This window comes from Pteropus alecto, unplaced genomic scaffold, assembly GCF_000325575.1.
Source record: "Pteropus alecto unplaced genomic scaffold, ASM32557v1 scaffold78, whole genome shotgun sequence".
NCBI lineage: Eukaryota > Metazoa > Chordata > Mammalia > Chiroptera > Pteropodidae > Pteropus > Pteropus alecto.
Genome location: NW_006443124.1, coordinates 1015901 through 1032260, shown reverse-complemented (window position 1 = coordinate 1032260; position 16360 = coordinate 1015901). Strand labels below are relative to the sequence as shown.

The following is a 16360-nucleotide window of genomic DNA, read 5'->3' as shown; positions in this document are numbered from 1 at the left end:
ATAGCTTGGATTTTTAACGGTAGTAAATTAAAAACAGACATTTAACTTCACTCCTCAAAATTCCGATAAAAAAACAATGAACAGGATTTTTTTTAATGGTATGAAACTACAAAGACAAGGAGAATGGGAAAAGAAACAATATCCACCAAAATTTGGAAACTAAAAAGCAGGATGAGTGATAACTGTATTATTAGCAGATTGAAAAAGCTAGTTGAATTCTAAGCCAGCAGTAGAGAATGCTGATAATCCAGTCTGCATTGTAAAATCTCCAAAAGACTCAGGAATTGCTGGCAGATATTCTAATCCCACACTATACACAGACAGGCAACTGCCCTTTCCTGTGCCAACAAAACAATACAGGTTTACTCTCTAGAGAAGATAAAAGTGTCTCTCAACCAGAGACAAAGTTAAGGATATGGGCATCACAGTGAAAATAGGGACTAAGTGAAAGCCAGCATACTGGACGTTGGCACTCGCACTAGCAGTATTCTCCCCTTCGGCTTCCAGAATGCTGTTAGCTTAGACCTTTTAAGCCAGTGAGAAGAATCTTCTGTGGGGAATTCAAGAACCCAAGAAGACCTAACTAACATCAAGGCTTCCCCAAGGCCCAAACAGCCCTTCCAGATCTCCCCCAGTGAAGCCCAGTGACAAGCCTTACCAATATCCCAAAAGGTTCCAATCACCTTTTTATAACCACTCTTAAATATCAACTCCTCCTCGGAGAAATAAGAGATTAAGATTTCACATCCCTGTCAATTATATCTCAATTAAAAAAAAATAACAGATTTCACATCCACAAAAGCAGAATAGCATCCTATAAAAAAGGATCAGTCAGAAAACAAGAATAAGCTCTTAAATTGGTCCTGAGTTGATAACTGCTAAGGATGTATATAAGAATTCATCATACTACTCTCCACTTTTTTATAAGTTTGAAATTTTCCATCCAAGATTTTTAAAATGGATCCTTGGAAATTTTTATTTATTCATACACATGCACATACACACAAATAACAGATATAAAAACACACAACAAACAAAAACTCAGAGAAAAAGAAAGGCAAAAGGACTTCTAGAGTGTTAAGAAATCCAATACCTGAATAGTAAGAATTCACAAAGTGAAAATAAAGAATAAAAACAGATGAAATAAAGAAAAAGTCAAGAAATTTTCCCCAAATTAAGCATATAAGTTTTCAAATTGAAGGAGCCAACAAGCATCCAAAAGAATGAATAAAAACTGACCTAAACTAAAGCGAATCATCATGAAATTTCAGAATACTGGGAGAAAGATTCTACAAGTGTCCAGAAGAGGGGAAAACACAGGTCACTTACAAAAGATCATTTATTACCAGAATGCTTATTGACTTCTCAATAGTCACTGAACTAGAATACCATGGGTAATGCCCTCAAAATTTTAAGGGAAAATTATTTCCAATCCAGAATTCTATAACTAGGTAATCAAGGGCAAATGAAATAGGATAAAGAGATTTCAGACATGAAAGGCTGCAATTTACCTTCCTAGCAGCCATTCTTAGAAAAGCTACTAAAGGCAGAGCTTCACCAAAATGAGAGAATAAATAAGAAAGAAGCCAGAGAATGAAGGAAACAGGATATCCAAGTCAAGAGAAGCAAAGGAAACATTAATGGCAAGAAACATCCCAGATGACACCTGTGTACCAGAACAGGAAGCAACCAGTATGAACTAAAACTGAAAAATAAAATCAGAAAATTATACTACATCTAGATTAGAGATCTATAAGAGAGATGGAGGTCAATAGCCCTTCCAGATCTCCCCCAGTGAAGCCCAGTGACAAGCCTTACCAATATCTCAAAAGGTTCCAATCACCTTTTTATAACCACTCTTAAACATCAACTCCTCCTCGGAGAAATAAGAGATTAAGATTTCACATCCCTGTCAATTATATCTCAATTTAAAAAAAAAAAAAAAGCAGATTTCACATCCACAAAAGCAGAATAGCATCTAAAGAAACTAAAATAGTTGAAGTGAGCCCTTCCAATTAGAAATTTAAGAGAATGTGGAAAGATAAAAAGGAAATTGCTGCTTTTTTATTTTAATAAGCCTTACAGACCATTGTCTCTCTGGGTTATGGGTACATATAATTGTCAAGAATAAAATTTTGAAAAGTAGTTAAGTAGCTCAATAGAAGAAAGTTAAAATGAAGATAGAGGAGGAAAAGGATGAAAGTAAAAAGTAAAGCACTATAGAAAGAGAGAATTGTAACTACTAATATTTCAAATGACCACTGGTAGAAAACATCCTAACTTTAGATTACTACTTTCATCAGTGTTACAGGTGGGAAGCTCAACTTGAAGGAACTGCTAAATAGGTCTATTTTCTGCTACGAAACTAAATGCTATCTTTAGTATAGCTCCAATTCTACTACAGACTCATTGCTAATTAACACCATAAAGTCCATCAATTAACTAAAAGCTCTTTTCCTAAAACAGCCTTCAGAGAACAGCCTATCACGTACAGCGTCAATCATCTTTTTCTGAATAGTCTTCTTTACGTCTTGGACCTTCTGTCCTTTAAATTCATCCACCAACATTATCTAAAAGGATGAGAAATGGGGAAAAAAACACATACGAAATAATTAAAATTTACTTTGAGTTGCTCACCAAACTTGTCCCTAATTAAATTTACTTCCACTCACCAGATCGAAATATTTTAGGGTGAAATTTATCACATTTATAACCATAACTTATTTTGGCACAGCTTGGACAACTAATATTTATAACATGCTTTTTTTTCTTTTAGTATAACTAGGATAGCTATCATTGAACATACTTCTCAGATTTCTATGTGGTGAGAATTCCATTATACCAACTATACCAACTCACCTCATTCTTAAAGGCTTTGGGAGAAGAAACTGAGCACACTCTGCTCAGTCCATTTCAGCTTCTCTTTCCAAATCCGCCTGTTGCCAGCAAGCATTCTTCTTTGCTGGGCCATCTGATAAGCTTGGCTCTTAGAGGAAGGCCTATTATTTTTCAACTCTGCCTTTTACTTAGTGGGGAAATTTAATTCCAGGGCAAAGTATTAGCTTGCCCACCGTTGTCAGAGCTCTAACTCACAATCCTCTTTCCAGCTGACACTGACATCCATCTACCTGACTCCTGTGTATCTCTCAAATAGTTTCTATCTTAAGTGAAAGACATATGTTCTTTTTTGACCTTCCAATCCTCTAACATACCAAAATGCTTTATATCTGTTTAATTCATCACTGTGAAATCTTATTTCTTGATCATTATATGGTGCAGTGGTTAAGAGCATAAATCCTAGAACCAAGTTGCCTACTTTGAATCTCAATTCTGTCACTGGCTGGCTATCTGGATGATCTTGGGTAAATTACTTAACCTCTTTGTGCCTCAATTTCTTCGTCTGTAAAATAGGAATAACAGTGCCTACTTCACGAGGTTATTTTGAGATTTAAATAATACATAAGTACTACATAAGTATTGACTTTTATCATCACCCACAATGTAGTAAGTCACTTAAAAAAGACATATAATCAAATCTTGTTTATCAAGAAAAATAAGAGTAAAGGTAAAAATAAAAAACATTCTAATTTATGTCCTTAAAAATCTTCATTTTAACCTCAAGCCACTAATAATTGAATTTTTACTTTCTCTAGAATAGTCTTCTTTCCATTTAAATGTAATAAGCCACATTAACACAGCCACAATTAAGGAGGAAAGAGGTTCAGAACATGTTTGTTGGGCCCATCTGTCACTAGTAGGCATTAACAAGTAAATTAATAAACTGAATAAAACTACATATTTAAAATATGAACTTCTTAATTTAAAGAGCAAAAGAAAGGACCAAGTATTATTGTCTGTGCAATAAACCTGTGGAGTTCACTGCATAATAATATGAACTAACTTTAAATATCTTCTCAAGAAATTCATTCCTTAAGAGAGTCCTAAAGGGCACAAAAATGTAATATCTGTAAGTGCTATTAGCCAAGAAAAAAAAAAAAAGATTAAAGTAATTTGGAAATAGAAGAATACAATCTCTTATTAATTTCATTAATCTGTCTTAGATCGGTATATGGCCATTGAATTTTGTATATACTTTTTAAATCGTTAAGAAGAAAACCAGAGAGCATGGAGTGAATCAAATAAAAACAATAAAAAACTATTACTTACACCTTCGTAAAACCCTTTTAGATATACTTTCTCCTTTGCTTCTGTAAGTTTTTCTCGGTCATTCTGGCTCTGAACTTTCAACTCATCACATATGGTTACAGCAGAAAGACCTCCTAAACCTGGGATTTCAAGGACTGACACCTACAAAGAACAGCGATGTCAGGAATTTATTCACACTGAATGAACACAAACACAGCCCTATGGGGCAGAGTCCTTTTGCTTGTATTGCCCAATGAAGTCATTTTAGATTTTATGTATCGTTACAGCAGTACCATATACGAGATAATCACAAAGTAACTAACATCAAACTGTGAATTTGTCTTCATTCTCGCCACAGGAACTACCCAAATTCTGTGTACCAAATCCCACATTGTCCTTCCTTTTTACACACACACCTTCCCCAGCTCTCAATCCTCCAGTGGCATACGATTAACTAAATAATTAACACTAAAACTAGCAAAATTATGCAAACAACTAAATTCATGGAGTGTCTTGTTTTTGGTTTCTAATAAGTCTTCTGAGTTTTTCATGAAAGTTATTTGTTAGTAATTTTAATTGTTTTCTTTTGCAGGCACTAATATCAAAACATAAACATTCATGAGTAACATGGCAAAATGTTGTCTTCAGAAGCCTGGAAATCGGCCAAACTAGCAAAATAAACTACTATAAAATTGGTGATGCTAAAAGCTTTTTGTTTGATCCAGAATTTCAGGTGCCAGGTGCTAAGCAAATGCTTGTTAGTTTTTCTCTCACTCTTATCTGCCACAGCAGATATCAAGTTAAAGTAAATTCTTCAGCACCGTCCCTCTTACTTCCACACTCCACTAATTATTTAATTTTGTTACAAGGACAGTGTTAGCTCTTTTTCCTCTGATGAAGAGATGGCTATGAATATCCTGAATCGTCTATGTACTCACCGGCTCAAATGGCAACACCATGTCATCTCTAATCCCGTACTTGGCTCGTAAAGCCTGCAAAAATATTTGCAAGTTAACATTAATGATCAACACTTTACTGACATAATCACTGAGAGAAGCAACCTTTTTTAAAACTATTATTAAATTCCACTTGTTCTTTCTTGGTAAGTAGGAACTTTTGTACATTTTTGTATCCTGCAACCTTGCTATAATTGCTTATTAGTTCTAGGAGTTTAAACTATTCTTTTTTAAACTATTATTTTTTCTATCCATACAGAGCAATTTTTTAACTTAACCAAATATCTCCAGATGGGATCTAGGACTTTTAAAAGTACGACAGTTTTAGCAAATGGCTTAAATAATGAAACTGTACAACCAAAAAGGAAAAATTCACTCGCATACACCACTGAAAGTGAGGTTTATATTCTAGGTTGCAATGAAATTGTGAATGTCAAAAAACTTTTACAAAAGTTTAATGAAATCCATCACATCAACAAATTAAAGAAAATCATATATCAACAGATGTAATTTTTAAAGAAGTATTTGACAAAATCCAATACCCATCATGATTAAAAAAAAAACCTCTCAGTAAACTAGAGAGGGACGTTCTCAACTTCATAAAGACTATCTACAAAAAATCTACAGCTAACATCATACTTAATGATGAGAAACTTGAAGCTTTTCCACTAAGATCAGGTATAAAACAAAGATGTTCCCTCTCACCACTCCTTTTCAACATCACACTGGATGTTCTTGCTAATGCAAAAGTTATACAGATTGGCATAATCATCTATGCAGAAAATCCAAAGAAAAATCAACAAAAAACTCCTAGAATAAGCAACTATAGCAAGGTTGCAGGATATAAGTTAATGTACAAAAGTTCCTACCTACCAAGAAAGAACAAGTGGAATTTAAAATTAAAAATACAATACCATTTACATTAGCACTCAAAAAAATTAAATACTTAGGTGAAAAGCTAACAATATATATAAGATGTATATAAAGAAAACTACAAAACTCTGATGAACAAAATCAAAAAGCTAAAAAAGAATGAAGGAATATCCCAGGTTCATAGGTTGGAAGACTCAATATTTTCAAGATGTAAGTTCTTCCCCACTTGACTTACAGTTTTAATGCAATCCCAGTCAAAATCCCTGCAAGTTATTTTATGGATATCGACAAACTAATTCTAAAGTTTATATGGAAAAGCAAAAGACCCAGAATAGACAACTAAATACTGAAGAACAAAGCTGCATGACTGACGCTATTCAACTTCAAGACATAAAAGTATGGTAATCAAGACGTTTTGGTGCTAATGAAGGAAGAGACAAATAGAACAATGGAACAGAATAAAGAGCCCAGAAATAGACCCCCAGCAATATAATCAATGTATGTTTGATAAAGGAGAAAAGATAATACAGTAGAACGACAAATGTTGCTGGAACAACTGGACATACACATGCAAAAAAAAAAAAATGAATCCAAACAGACTTTATACCCTTCACAAAAATGAACTCACAATAATATATCACAGACTAGATTAAAATTCCAAACTATAAACTTCTAGAAGATATAACATAGAGAAAACCTAAATGACCTTGGGTATGGTGATGCCTTTTTAGATACAACACCAAAGAAACAATCCATGAAAGAAATAATTGATTAGCTGGACTTCATTAAAAACTTCTGTTGTGCAGCAGACAATACCAAGAGAAGTATAAGACAAGCCAGACCAGGAAAAAATATTTATAAAAGATTCATCTAATAGAAGACTGCTATCCAGAATAGATGAAGAACTCTTAAAACTCAAGAATAAGAAAAAAAAAAACCTGATTAAAAAATGAGCCAAAGACCTTACCAGACGCACTTCACCAAAGATGTACAGATGACAAATAAGCATATGAAAAGATGCTCCACACCATATGTCATCAGGGAAATAAAAATTAAAAGAACAATGAAATACCACTAACACACTTATTAAAATGGCCCAAATCCCGAACACTGACAGCCCCACATGCTGGTGAGGAGGTGGAACAATAGGAACTCTCACACATTGCTGATGGAAATGCAAAATGGTAAGCTACTTTGGAAGACAGTTTGGCAGTTTCGTACAAAACTAAACACACTCTTATCATATGATCCAGCAATCACAGTCCTTGGTATTTACTCAAAAGAGCCGAAAAGTTATGTCTACACAAAAAACCTGCACACAAATGTTTATATAAGCTTTATTCATAACTGCCAACCAACTTCTTAGCAAACAAGATGTCTTTCAGTAGGTGAATGGATAAACAAACCGTGGTATATCCAGACAACAGAATACTATTCAGCACAAGGAGAAATGAGCTATCAAGCTATGAAGACACAGATACCTTAAATGCATATAACTAAGTGAAAGAAATCAATCTGAGAAGGCTACATACAATATGATTCCAACCATACAGTATGAAGAGCACAGAGGATTTTTAAGGAGTGAAAATATTCTGTATGATTATTAGTGATGGACACATTATACATTTGTCCAAACTCACAGAATATACAACACCAAGAGTAAAATCTAAGGTAAACTATGAACTTTAGGTGATTATGATGTGTCAATGGAGGTTTATCCTTGGTAAAACAATGCACTATTCTGGTGATGTTGGTAACCGAGAGATTATGCATATGCTGGGGCAGGGGGTATATAGGAAATCTCTGCCTTCCTCTCAATTTTGTTGTAAACCTAAAACTGCTCCAAAATATAGTCTTTAAAATAAATAAATTTTAAAAATTAAAATTAAAAAATTAAAAAATAGAAAAAAGACATTCTATGAAATGTTATATTCAAAATTCAAACCACAGGACAACATATAAACATGAAGAAACAAGTTAGAGATTGCAGTTCAAAAATACATGCACAGCTTTTTAGCCTAATCTCACAGTGTAGTTCAGCAGTACTAAACAATCAGATGATGAAGAGGAAATAAGAATGTGAAATTCAGATACTCACTTGCTTTTTCTTCAAGTCTCTGAGGGCAACAAAATCATCAGGGGAGTCAGACGGAACACTTGTGACCACACCGGTACCTTATAAAAAGAGTGTAGAATTAATACAGCCAGAATGTGATTATCATTGTATTTCTATAAAGAAATAAACTATTTACCTTTATCTTCCTTAATGGTGAACATTGGGAGAACATAGATCACCTTATAACATGTTAAAGGAGCAGAAATTGATGCACCAAGAATTTCCTGTGTAAAAGAAAGATCAGCATAAAAAGTGAACAAATTTATTCTAACCATTAAAAAAAAGTTAATATTTTAAGTCTCAAGAAGCGAGTAATCAAAAATATATGAAAGAGAACAAAACTAATTCTTTTATACAATCTAAACCAAAAATAACTGTAAATAATTACAATATCCAAATCTGATGAGGTTGTGAAGATATTAGTACACTAATACATAGCTGGTGACATTGTACTTCTTGAGGAAAACAATATAGGAATCCCTAGCAAGAGCCACAAAAATGTTCACAGAACTTGGACCCAAGCCATCCAATCCTAGGAATTTATCTCAGAGGAAAAAAGATTTTTTTTTCGAGAAGTCTGCCCAATGCTGTATTAATTATCCAAGCAAAACCTGGAAACTAAAACTTTAAATGATAGAAAGATTATTAAATAAATGAGACTTCTACAAGATAGAATACTATATATCCATTTTAAATAATTAGGAAGACAAATCGAATTAAAAAGGTACATCTGGTTTCTCTTAAAAAAAAAACAAAAGATTCAACAATACTGGACCCATATTCTAAAATACAACAAACAGCTCACAACTCTGTTTAACTAAGAAATGCACTTTTCAATTCCACACGGTTCCTAACCATCCCACATTATTCATATAGATAAGCTACTTTTACAGAATTTACAGTCATATGGGTGAAGGCTAAATATTCTAAGTCTTAAAGGTTGAAAGCTATTTTTTAATTTATATTACCCATTTTCCTCACTCAGGAATCTGCTCAAATTTTAAGCAGATTTTAAGCAAATTTTAAGTGGAAAGAAGCTGCATTATTAACAGTTAAAAATTTGTGTCATTAATACTTTCCTAAAAACTTCTCAGATAGAACTTCAACATCATGAACTAATGATATAGGCAATGCTTGGTAACAGAAAAAGTCAGAAAACAATTCAAATATCCATAACAGAGAATGGTTAGTAAGCTGTGGCACAGCTAAGCAATGGGAGAAGATGAGTACTGACAGTGAAATGGACATGAGCGCCTTCTGGAGCAGAACTGTTCTATATCTTGAGTTGAGTGCAGCTTACATGAATGTACACGTTTGAAAATGCACCAAAATATACACTATGATTTACACATTTGACTATATGTATGCTTCAACGAAAAAGTTTTCTTAAATGCTCTTTGCTTAAGCTTCGTTGTTGAAATTTTCCCTGCAAATTTATGCTCTAAAAGTCTGCTACCCAACTTACCTCTCCCATTAATTCTTTAACAACAGGCACCACGCCACTGTCTTTGGTAAAGCCTTGGTATGACATATTCCTGGCAGCCCTTTGGATGCAGATGTATATATCACCATTCGCCACCTCAAAACCAATATACTTCATATCAGGGTGAACCCAACAGTTTGTCTGTCCAAACAAGGTCTCAGGTCTGAGAGTAGCCGCTATCAAGAAGATATTTTTGCCTTTCAGGCCACTAAGAAGAAAAAAGATATATTTATGCAAAAAATGCTATGGATTCTATCACAACTATCTGATATTCAAAAAGATCATGTAATAACTCTTTGACAAACCTACCTTAATTTGGATGGGTATGGCTCAAGCACTTTCAACTTGATTAAAGTATATTCCTGAGGTCCAACACCCTAAAAAAAAAAACCCACAAAAAAGATTTGGATTAAACTTACTAATCTATGTGGGAGAGCTGATTCAAATTTCTAAGATGAGTTCTTGCATTGTTAAAATAACTATTTCTTCCAATGTGCCAGCGGTGTACTGACCATATCTACATGGAAGTCTAATGTGTGAGAAGATACCTGGGAGATGGCCTTTCTACCCTATCAGAAATAGAAAAGGAGGCCCAGACTCCAACGAGTAAGGATGGTTTGCTCCCCTTAGAGGGGAGGACAGGAAAAAAAAGTGATTTGCAGTAATCAGATTAAAAAGTATTTTTTTTGCCCAAATGAGAGTCAGAAGATACCAATGCCACAGAGCAGTCATCACAGACATACAATGGACCAGGGGTCAGATAACATGTAATCGAAATCTAGCTTGGGCCCTTACTAACCACTTGACCCAAGGAAATGACAATCTCTTTGAGCGTTCAGTTCCTCATCCATAAAATAACTCTGCTACGCCTCACATAAGAATCACGTAAGATAATGAATAGGAAAATGCTTTGAAAAACTGTCATGTACTACTGAAATTTAGAATATTGCTACTATTGACTATATTAAAATATGTTATATAATATTAAAATAAAATATAATATAGTCAATAAACTGGGCCTTCTGAAGTCTTCCAAAATTTTGATCAATTCTCACTTCTATCAGATAAGTTACATCATAATTGAAGGCTGATTTTGAAAAGTAGTCATAAAACTATAAATGTGTTTATAGGTGGTAACAAAGAATGACACACTCACTGGGACTCCTAATTTCAGATCTCGACACTGTTGGTGGTTTACTGTGCCAAGGCTTTAGGCAAATCGCTTACCCTTGCTTCACTTAAGTATTATAAGGAATGATGTCACAAATGTGTCCTACAAGAATGTAGAGTGAACTGATGTCATGCATGGCCAGAAGTACTTTGGAAATAAGCAAGTAGGCACGTAATCAAAGCAAATATAAATGGAATCTGTGTACGTCAGTTAGCCACATATCTAATTACCTTTCCCCATGCTTTCTTTTTAGAGCAGTGTATTTCCCACGCAGTGTTTCTCAAACATTAGCATGCATACAAATCACACTGAGAGCTTGTTAAAAGACAAATTCCTGGGCCCCACCTCCAAAGATTCAGATTCAGCAATTTTGGGGTGAGGTTCAAAACTGCTTTTCCATCACAAGCTAATGCCACTGATCTAGGACCACTCTTAGAATAGCAAGATATAGGTACCTCTAATGACATTCTGCCTCCCTCTTCACAGCCACCAGAGTGTATCAAAACTATATACCTCAGCACTGGAATAAAGTTATTTTTTAGGCTTCTGATGTATTTCTTAAACTCTATGGCCATACAAAAAATTAATAACAATAGCTACTCTATGTCACTAATCATTACCTCTCCGGTTTGTCTGTCATGATCCATACAAGGCTGTCCATCTTTTGGAGAATAAATAGTATACCTAAAAAATAGTGGCAAATATTATTATAAGATACAAGTTTTATCCTAACATATTTGCTAGTGTTGCTGCTAACATCTTACAATATTTCTTCTAACTAAAACTGAGCAAATGTCTACATCCATTATTTATGTAGACATTAGTTCCATGGCCAACCTAGTTTAATGAAAGCTTTCTGCCTTCATCAAAGGTAATACCACTGAAAAATATGCACTTTGTAGTATGAAACAAAAGATTATAAAATATAAATTCACTTATGAAATGCAAACACCGTTTAATTAATCCACATAATCAAGGAAGGATCTTAAAACAATTTATAGAACAAAAGAATAAATAAAACACAAATAAAATTATTATTTTTCTGCTTGGCCGGGAATACCGAACAGAATCTTTTGTGAGATCATAAAAAACAATACTTCTATTCTCCCTGCTTCTATTTGTCATAAACACTAAGCGCTCAGAGAAATTAGAAACTGGCAAGCCAAAAAGGAAAACAAAGGATACAAGAAAACAAAAAGAAAAAACTCATAAAAAGAGAAAGGATAAAGAAAAAAAGTAGTCTATGGGGCACTGAATTACAATGCAGGAATTGTATGATTTTTGCTTTTATACTAAGGGACAACAAACTCACCGATTCCCATATTTAATTTTGTTTCTTTCTCTTAATGTTAAAAACTGCCACCTGACAAATGAATCATAGTAAGGATTAACATCAGTGGTGATGAAGGAACGACGCCAGTCCACCTACAGATAGAGAGAGGAAAATTTTTAAGAATTTTGTAGTCTCTATGAATAAGAATTCCCATGAATCAATTACTCTTCTACTCTTTATTTTCCAACTAAGAATTATACCAAATATTTTTTTTAATTTTTTCAAGTACCAAATACTAAATATGTAATCACAATTATTACATTAATTTGTGTTTATATGTGTTTTTAAACACACATTTATATATTAAACATATAGGAATAATAATAAATTTAAAAAAAAAAACACTTAATACCTTTATGTATTCCTAAATGTTCAAGTTAAACTTTGTCTTCTTCATATTCTTTGACTAGAGTTCCTTTCTATTAATTGCTAGTGTATCAATATAACATTTCAATACAACAAATATTTAAGTATTTCATTGTTTACATCAACCCACTAGGTTCTAATCTGACAATAATAGTACCAATTCATTAGTGGAATTCAAGTTGAATATATTATTCTAAATTAAGAGGTGGTCCAAAGCTCATGTAACCATAAAATTTCCTCATATCTTCTTAAATTATGGGAGTGATGGGCATACCTTCACACCCATTCTCTTTAGATCCTGAATAGCCAGGGGTGGGAAATAATCAAGCCAATATTCAGCTTCAGAAAATTTGGCTATCTCTTCATCATCCAGACCAAGGGATTTCATAATGTTCCACTGGTATTTAGAAGATCCGGCTTTAGCAGCAGCTTTACTCTGAAAAGAGCCAGCAAAAACAAACTCCATCAAGAACAACACCAACTTGTTAATGAATTCCAGGACCACAGTAACTAAAGTGAATGATCCCCTTTGGTAATTTTTTAAATTCCAAATCAATGCTGTTGATATGTCAGATTGCAGCAGGATTTAGATGTACTGTTTTGCCTGCCAAACTGTACAGTTTGATAATCACCAAAACTCTGATACCAAGGACAACTACTAAATGAGTGGAACTACAAAGAACTATCACCACAAAGATGAGATTTTAGTATCAAGCCTTCTCTATTTCCTTTCTCCCTATACCACATCTGTCTTTTTAAGTTATTTTAGCTTATATCATACTCATAAGTTTCCTCATTTTCCAGTCTTTACCAGTACCAAAAAGGCAAACAAATGCCAGAGTTTAGAGGTAGGCAAAAGGTTGTTAAAACTATGAAAAGGCAGGACAAGGAATTTCGGGAGTGATGGAACAAGTCTTTAAGATACTGTGGTAGAAACATGACTCAATGCATTTGTCAAACCAATACAACTATCCATGACAATGAGTGAATTTTAAAAAAATCAGCCAAGATATTGGAAGAACCCCGGATGGAATACAGTTTAACAAACATAAACATATGACATAACCACACTGAAGGGGATGAGAAAGGAGCTTTGGAAATAACTTTGGAAAACAGTATCTTGACTAAAAGATAAAAAGAACTATATACAAATACTGTCCTTCAGTTAGTAAAATTGTTTCTCCCAGGGTTATAGGTTAGCAATTCTGAAACTATTAGTATACTAGAACCGAACAAAAAAATAAATATATCGTAAATAATAAGTCAGGTTACTGTTGGAGAAAAAAGTCACAAACAGGCAAAGGGAGAATGCTAGAATGAGTCCCAGGGTGCTGAAGTGAAGCCAGTGTTTTCATAAACTTTTTAAAAAATATATATGCTGTTCTAGTACTTGGAATGCACATAGGAGTCAGACAAACATAAATATAAGACTTCAACCAAAATGAGCATAATCAACTACCAAACCTTTTTTCCTTTAGATTTATCCTTAATTTTTATATCTTCTATTTTAACATCTTCCTCTTCCTCTTCTTCATCTGGAAAATCAGGGGGGCAACCATACAGCTCTATTTCTCTTTTCAACTTATCGGCACATGCCTATAACAAACATTAGAGATAGCAAAATTCAAAATTCACAGCACAAAACAATCTGGTTTTTATTGTCGCTCCTATGGCCAACTAAAATTGACTCTGAAATTTCTGTAATACATCTATATATAAGGGGATCATTATAGAAAGCTCAAATGATACAAATCATGTACCTCCAAATTTACTAATTTATAAATTAGTATTTTACTTCATTTACTCAGCATTTATTTAACACCCAGAGTACTCACTACAGTATTCTATATCCTTGCATTAGAAGTACAAGGATATATGATATAATGGGTTATCATTTTGACTAACATTTATAATAGCATTCCTCAACTTAATGATTAATGTCATATATATTCTATTAATTATCATCACAAGCCTGCTAGGTAGGTAGGTCAGGTATTAAGTTAGAAAACAGACACAGAGAAGGGGTGAGTTATCCAAACTTATAAAGCTAGTAAGCTGCAAAACTACATATGAACCTGAGCTTTCCAAACCAGCTCTTCTCAACTGTACCATAATGAGTCCATTGTCAAAAACAAAGATGACACCAAGTAGACAGTGTTAGAATTATGAGAATTTCGGTTAATAAATAAGAATGACACCATTTTACAACCACCGATTCAATAATTAAAACAAACATAGATCAAAGGATGATAAAACCACTGGGTTATTAGGTAACTGGATATTCAGAGGCTCTCAAAGTATCATCCTACAGATACTTTTTTAATTAAAAAAAGGGAGAGTCATTAAAATGAGACAAACTGTCACTATATGCCCTTTTATGTGATACATTGGGAACTGTACACCTCACCAACGTAGTATTCTTGTCAAAATATTTAAGCCAAATCTAATCATGAAGAAACAATAAAAAATTCAGAATATAGGACGCTCTATAAAACAAATGGCCTAGATTCTTCAAAGACATAAATGCTATGACAAACTAAAGAGAATTGATAACGAAATGCAATGCGTGATCCACAAAATAAAAAGTAAAAAACAGCCAGAGAAGACATTTTGAGACAACTAGAGACATTTAACTATAGATTAGATCAGGATGATAATATTATATCAATGTCAAATTTCTCAGAGGGGATAATGGTACTGTGATGATGTCCAAGAATGCCTTTAATCTCAAAAGATACATGCTGAAGTATTTGCGGCAACAGGTCATGATGTCTGCAACTTTCTCTCAAAAAATTCATACAAAGAGAAAAAAGCATGCATGTATTATACGTGTATTCAGAGACAGAACTAAAGTAATTGTGGCAAATATTAATACTTGCTAACTGAAAGTGAAGGGTATATGGATGTTCATTATACTATTCTCTTACCTTTTCTGTAGGTTTGACATTTTTCAAAATAAAAGGTTGAAGAAATGTGAATTAAGTCTCCCAACCCTATAACATTTAGGGAGTCCTTTCAACTCTCATTTTCTGGCCCATTCTTTATTGATAATTACTTCTAATACGAATTTACAACAAATGAAAACATTTGTAAAAATGATCAAAATAGGGTAGAAATGCTCATTACTTTATACCAACATCCTAAATATGTCACGAATGCTCAAAACCGTGCATTTTACTTGATAGTTATTATCTAATTCTAAAACAGAAATATGAATATATGAGAACCAAAGATATCAAAATTACTTAGAAATCGCTTAAACTTTAATGTGTGCCCTTTATTTAAAAACTTCTTCAAATGTTTAATTTTCACTTTAATAAATTCAATTCATTAAAAAAAAAAAAAACACTTCAATATTGCAGTATTTGAAAATCCTATTTTAAGCTCTTGAACTGAATATTTCTATTTGCTCTAAGCTAAAAAGAATAGAAACCAATTCCAGAGCAATCTTACCTTAATAGGCATTCCAGTACAGTGTAAACCAAAGGGAAACAGACAAATTTTTCCTTTCAACCTCTGGTACCCGACTGCAAACTATAGAAAGAAAATTACATTTAAATTACAAATTTAAATGCTAGGCAAATAGAAAATGCTGACTTTTCACAGTTTTCCTATTCACATCCTCCTTAAAACATCAGCCAGATTTTGTAGTCATTGCAAAATTCTAGCCTGCTATTCTTTTTCAGTTGTCTTTTTACCAGTCTAGGAATTACTTAAGAACATACCTACCTAGACCTCTGCACGCATAAACATACAGCATATGAAAAATATAAAAATTGAATTGCTGAAATATAAAAATTATACTTAAAAAATAAGGTATTCTAAGTTCCCTTAATGGGAAATAAATTCTATAGATGCCATTTTCTTCAAAATAGTATTTATTAAAGACCCTCCATCCCATCATATTAAACATAGA

At 33.3% G+C, this 16360-nt stretch overlaps 1 protein-coding gene across 2 annotated transcripts in view; it reads right to left on the bottom strand.

Moving 5' to 3' along the window:
• Positions 1-16360, bottom strand: part of LARS (leucyl-tRNA synthetase) — a 50368-nt gene that overhangs the window by 23517 nt on the left and 10491 nt on the right. The window contains exons 4-15 of one of the 2 annotated variants that reach the window (XM_006922966.3): positions 15898-15978; positions 13909-14040; positions 12719-12880; positions 12058-12170; positions 11366-11429; positions 9884-9951; positions 9557-9782; positions 8228-8315; positions 8074-8150; positions 5085-5138; positions 4168-4308; positions 2493-2570 (exon numbers count right to left, since the gene is read on the bottom strand). In XM_006922966.3, coding sequence (XP_006923028.1) covers positions 2493-2570; positions 4168-4308; positions 5085-5138; positions 8074-8150; positions 8228-8315; positions 9557-9782; positions 9884-9951; positions 11366-11429; positions 12058-12170; positions 12719-12880; positions 13909-14040; positions 15898-15978 — 1284 coding nt within the window. The remainder of the gene's footprint in view (positions 1-2492; positions 2571-4167; positions 4309-5084; positions 5139-8073; positions 8151-8227; positions 8316-9556; positions 9783-9883; positions 9952-11365; positions 11430-12057; positions 12171-12718; positions 12881-13908; positions 14041-15897; positions 15979-16360) is intronic. The other variant, XM_015598093.2, reaches the window with a different exon arrangement.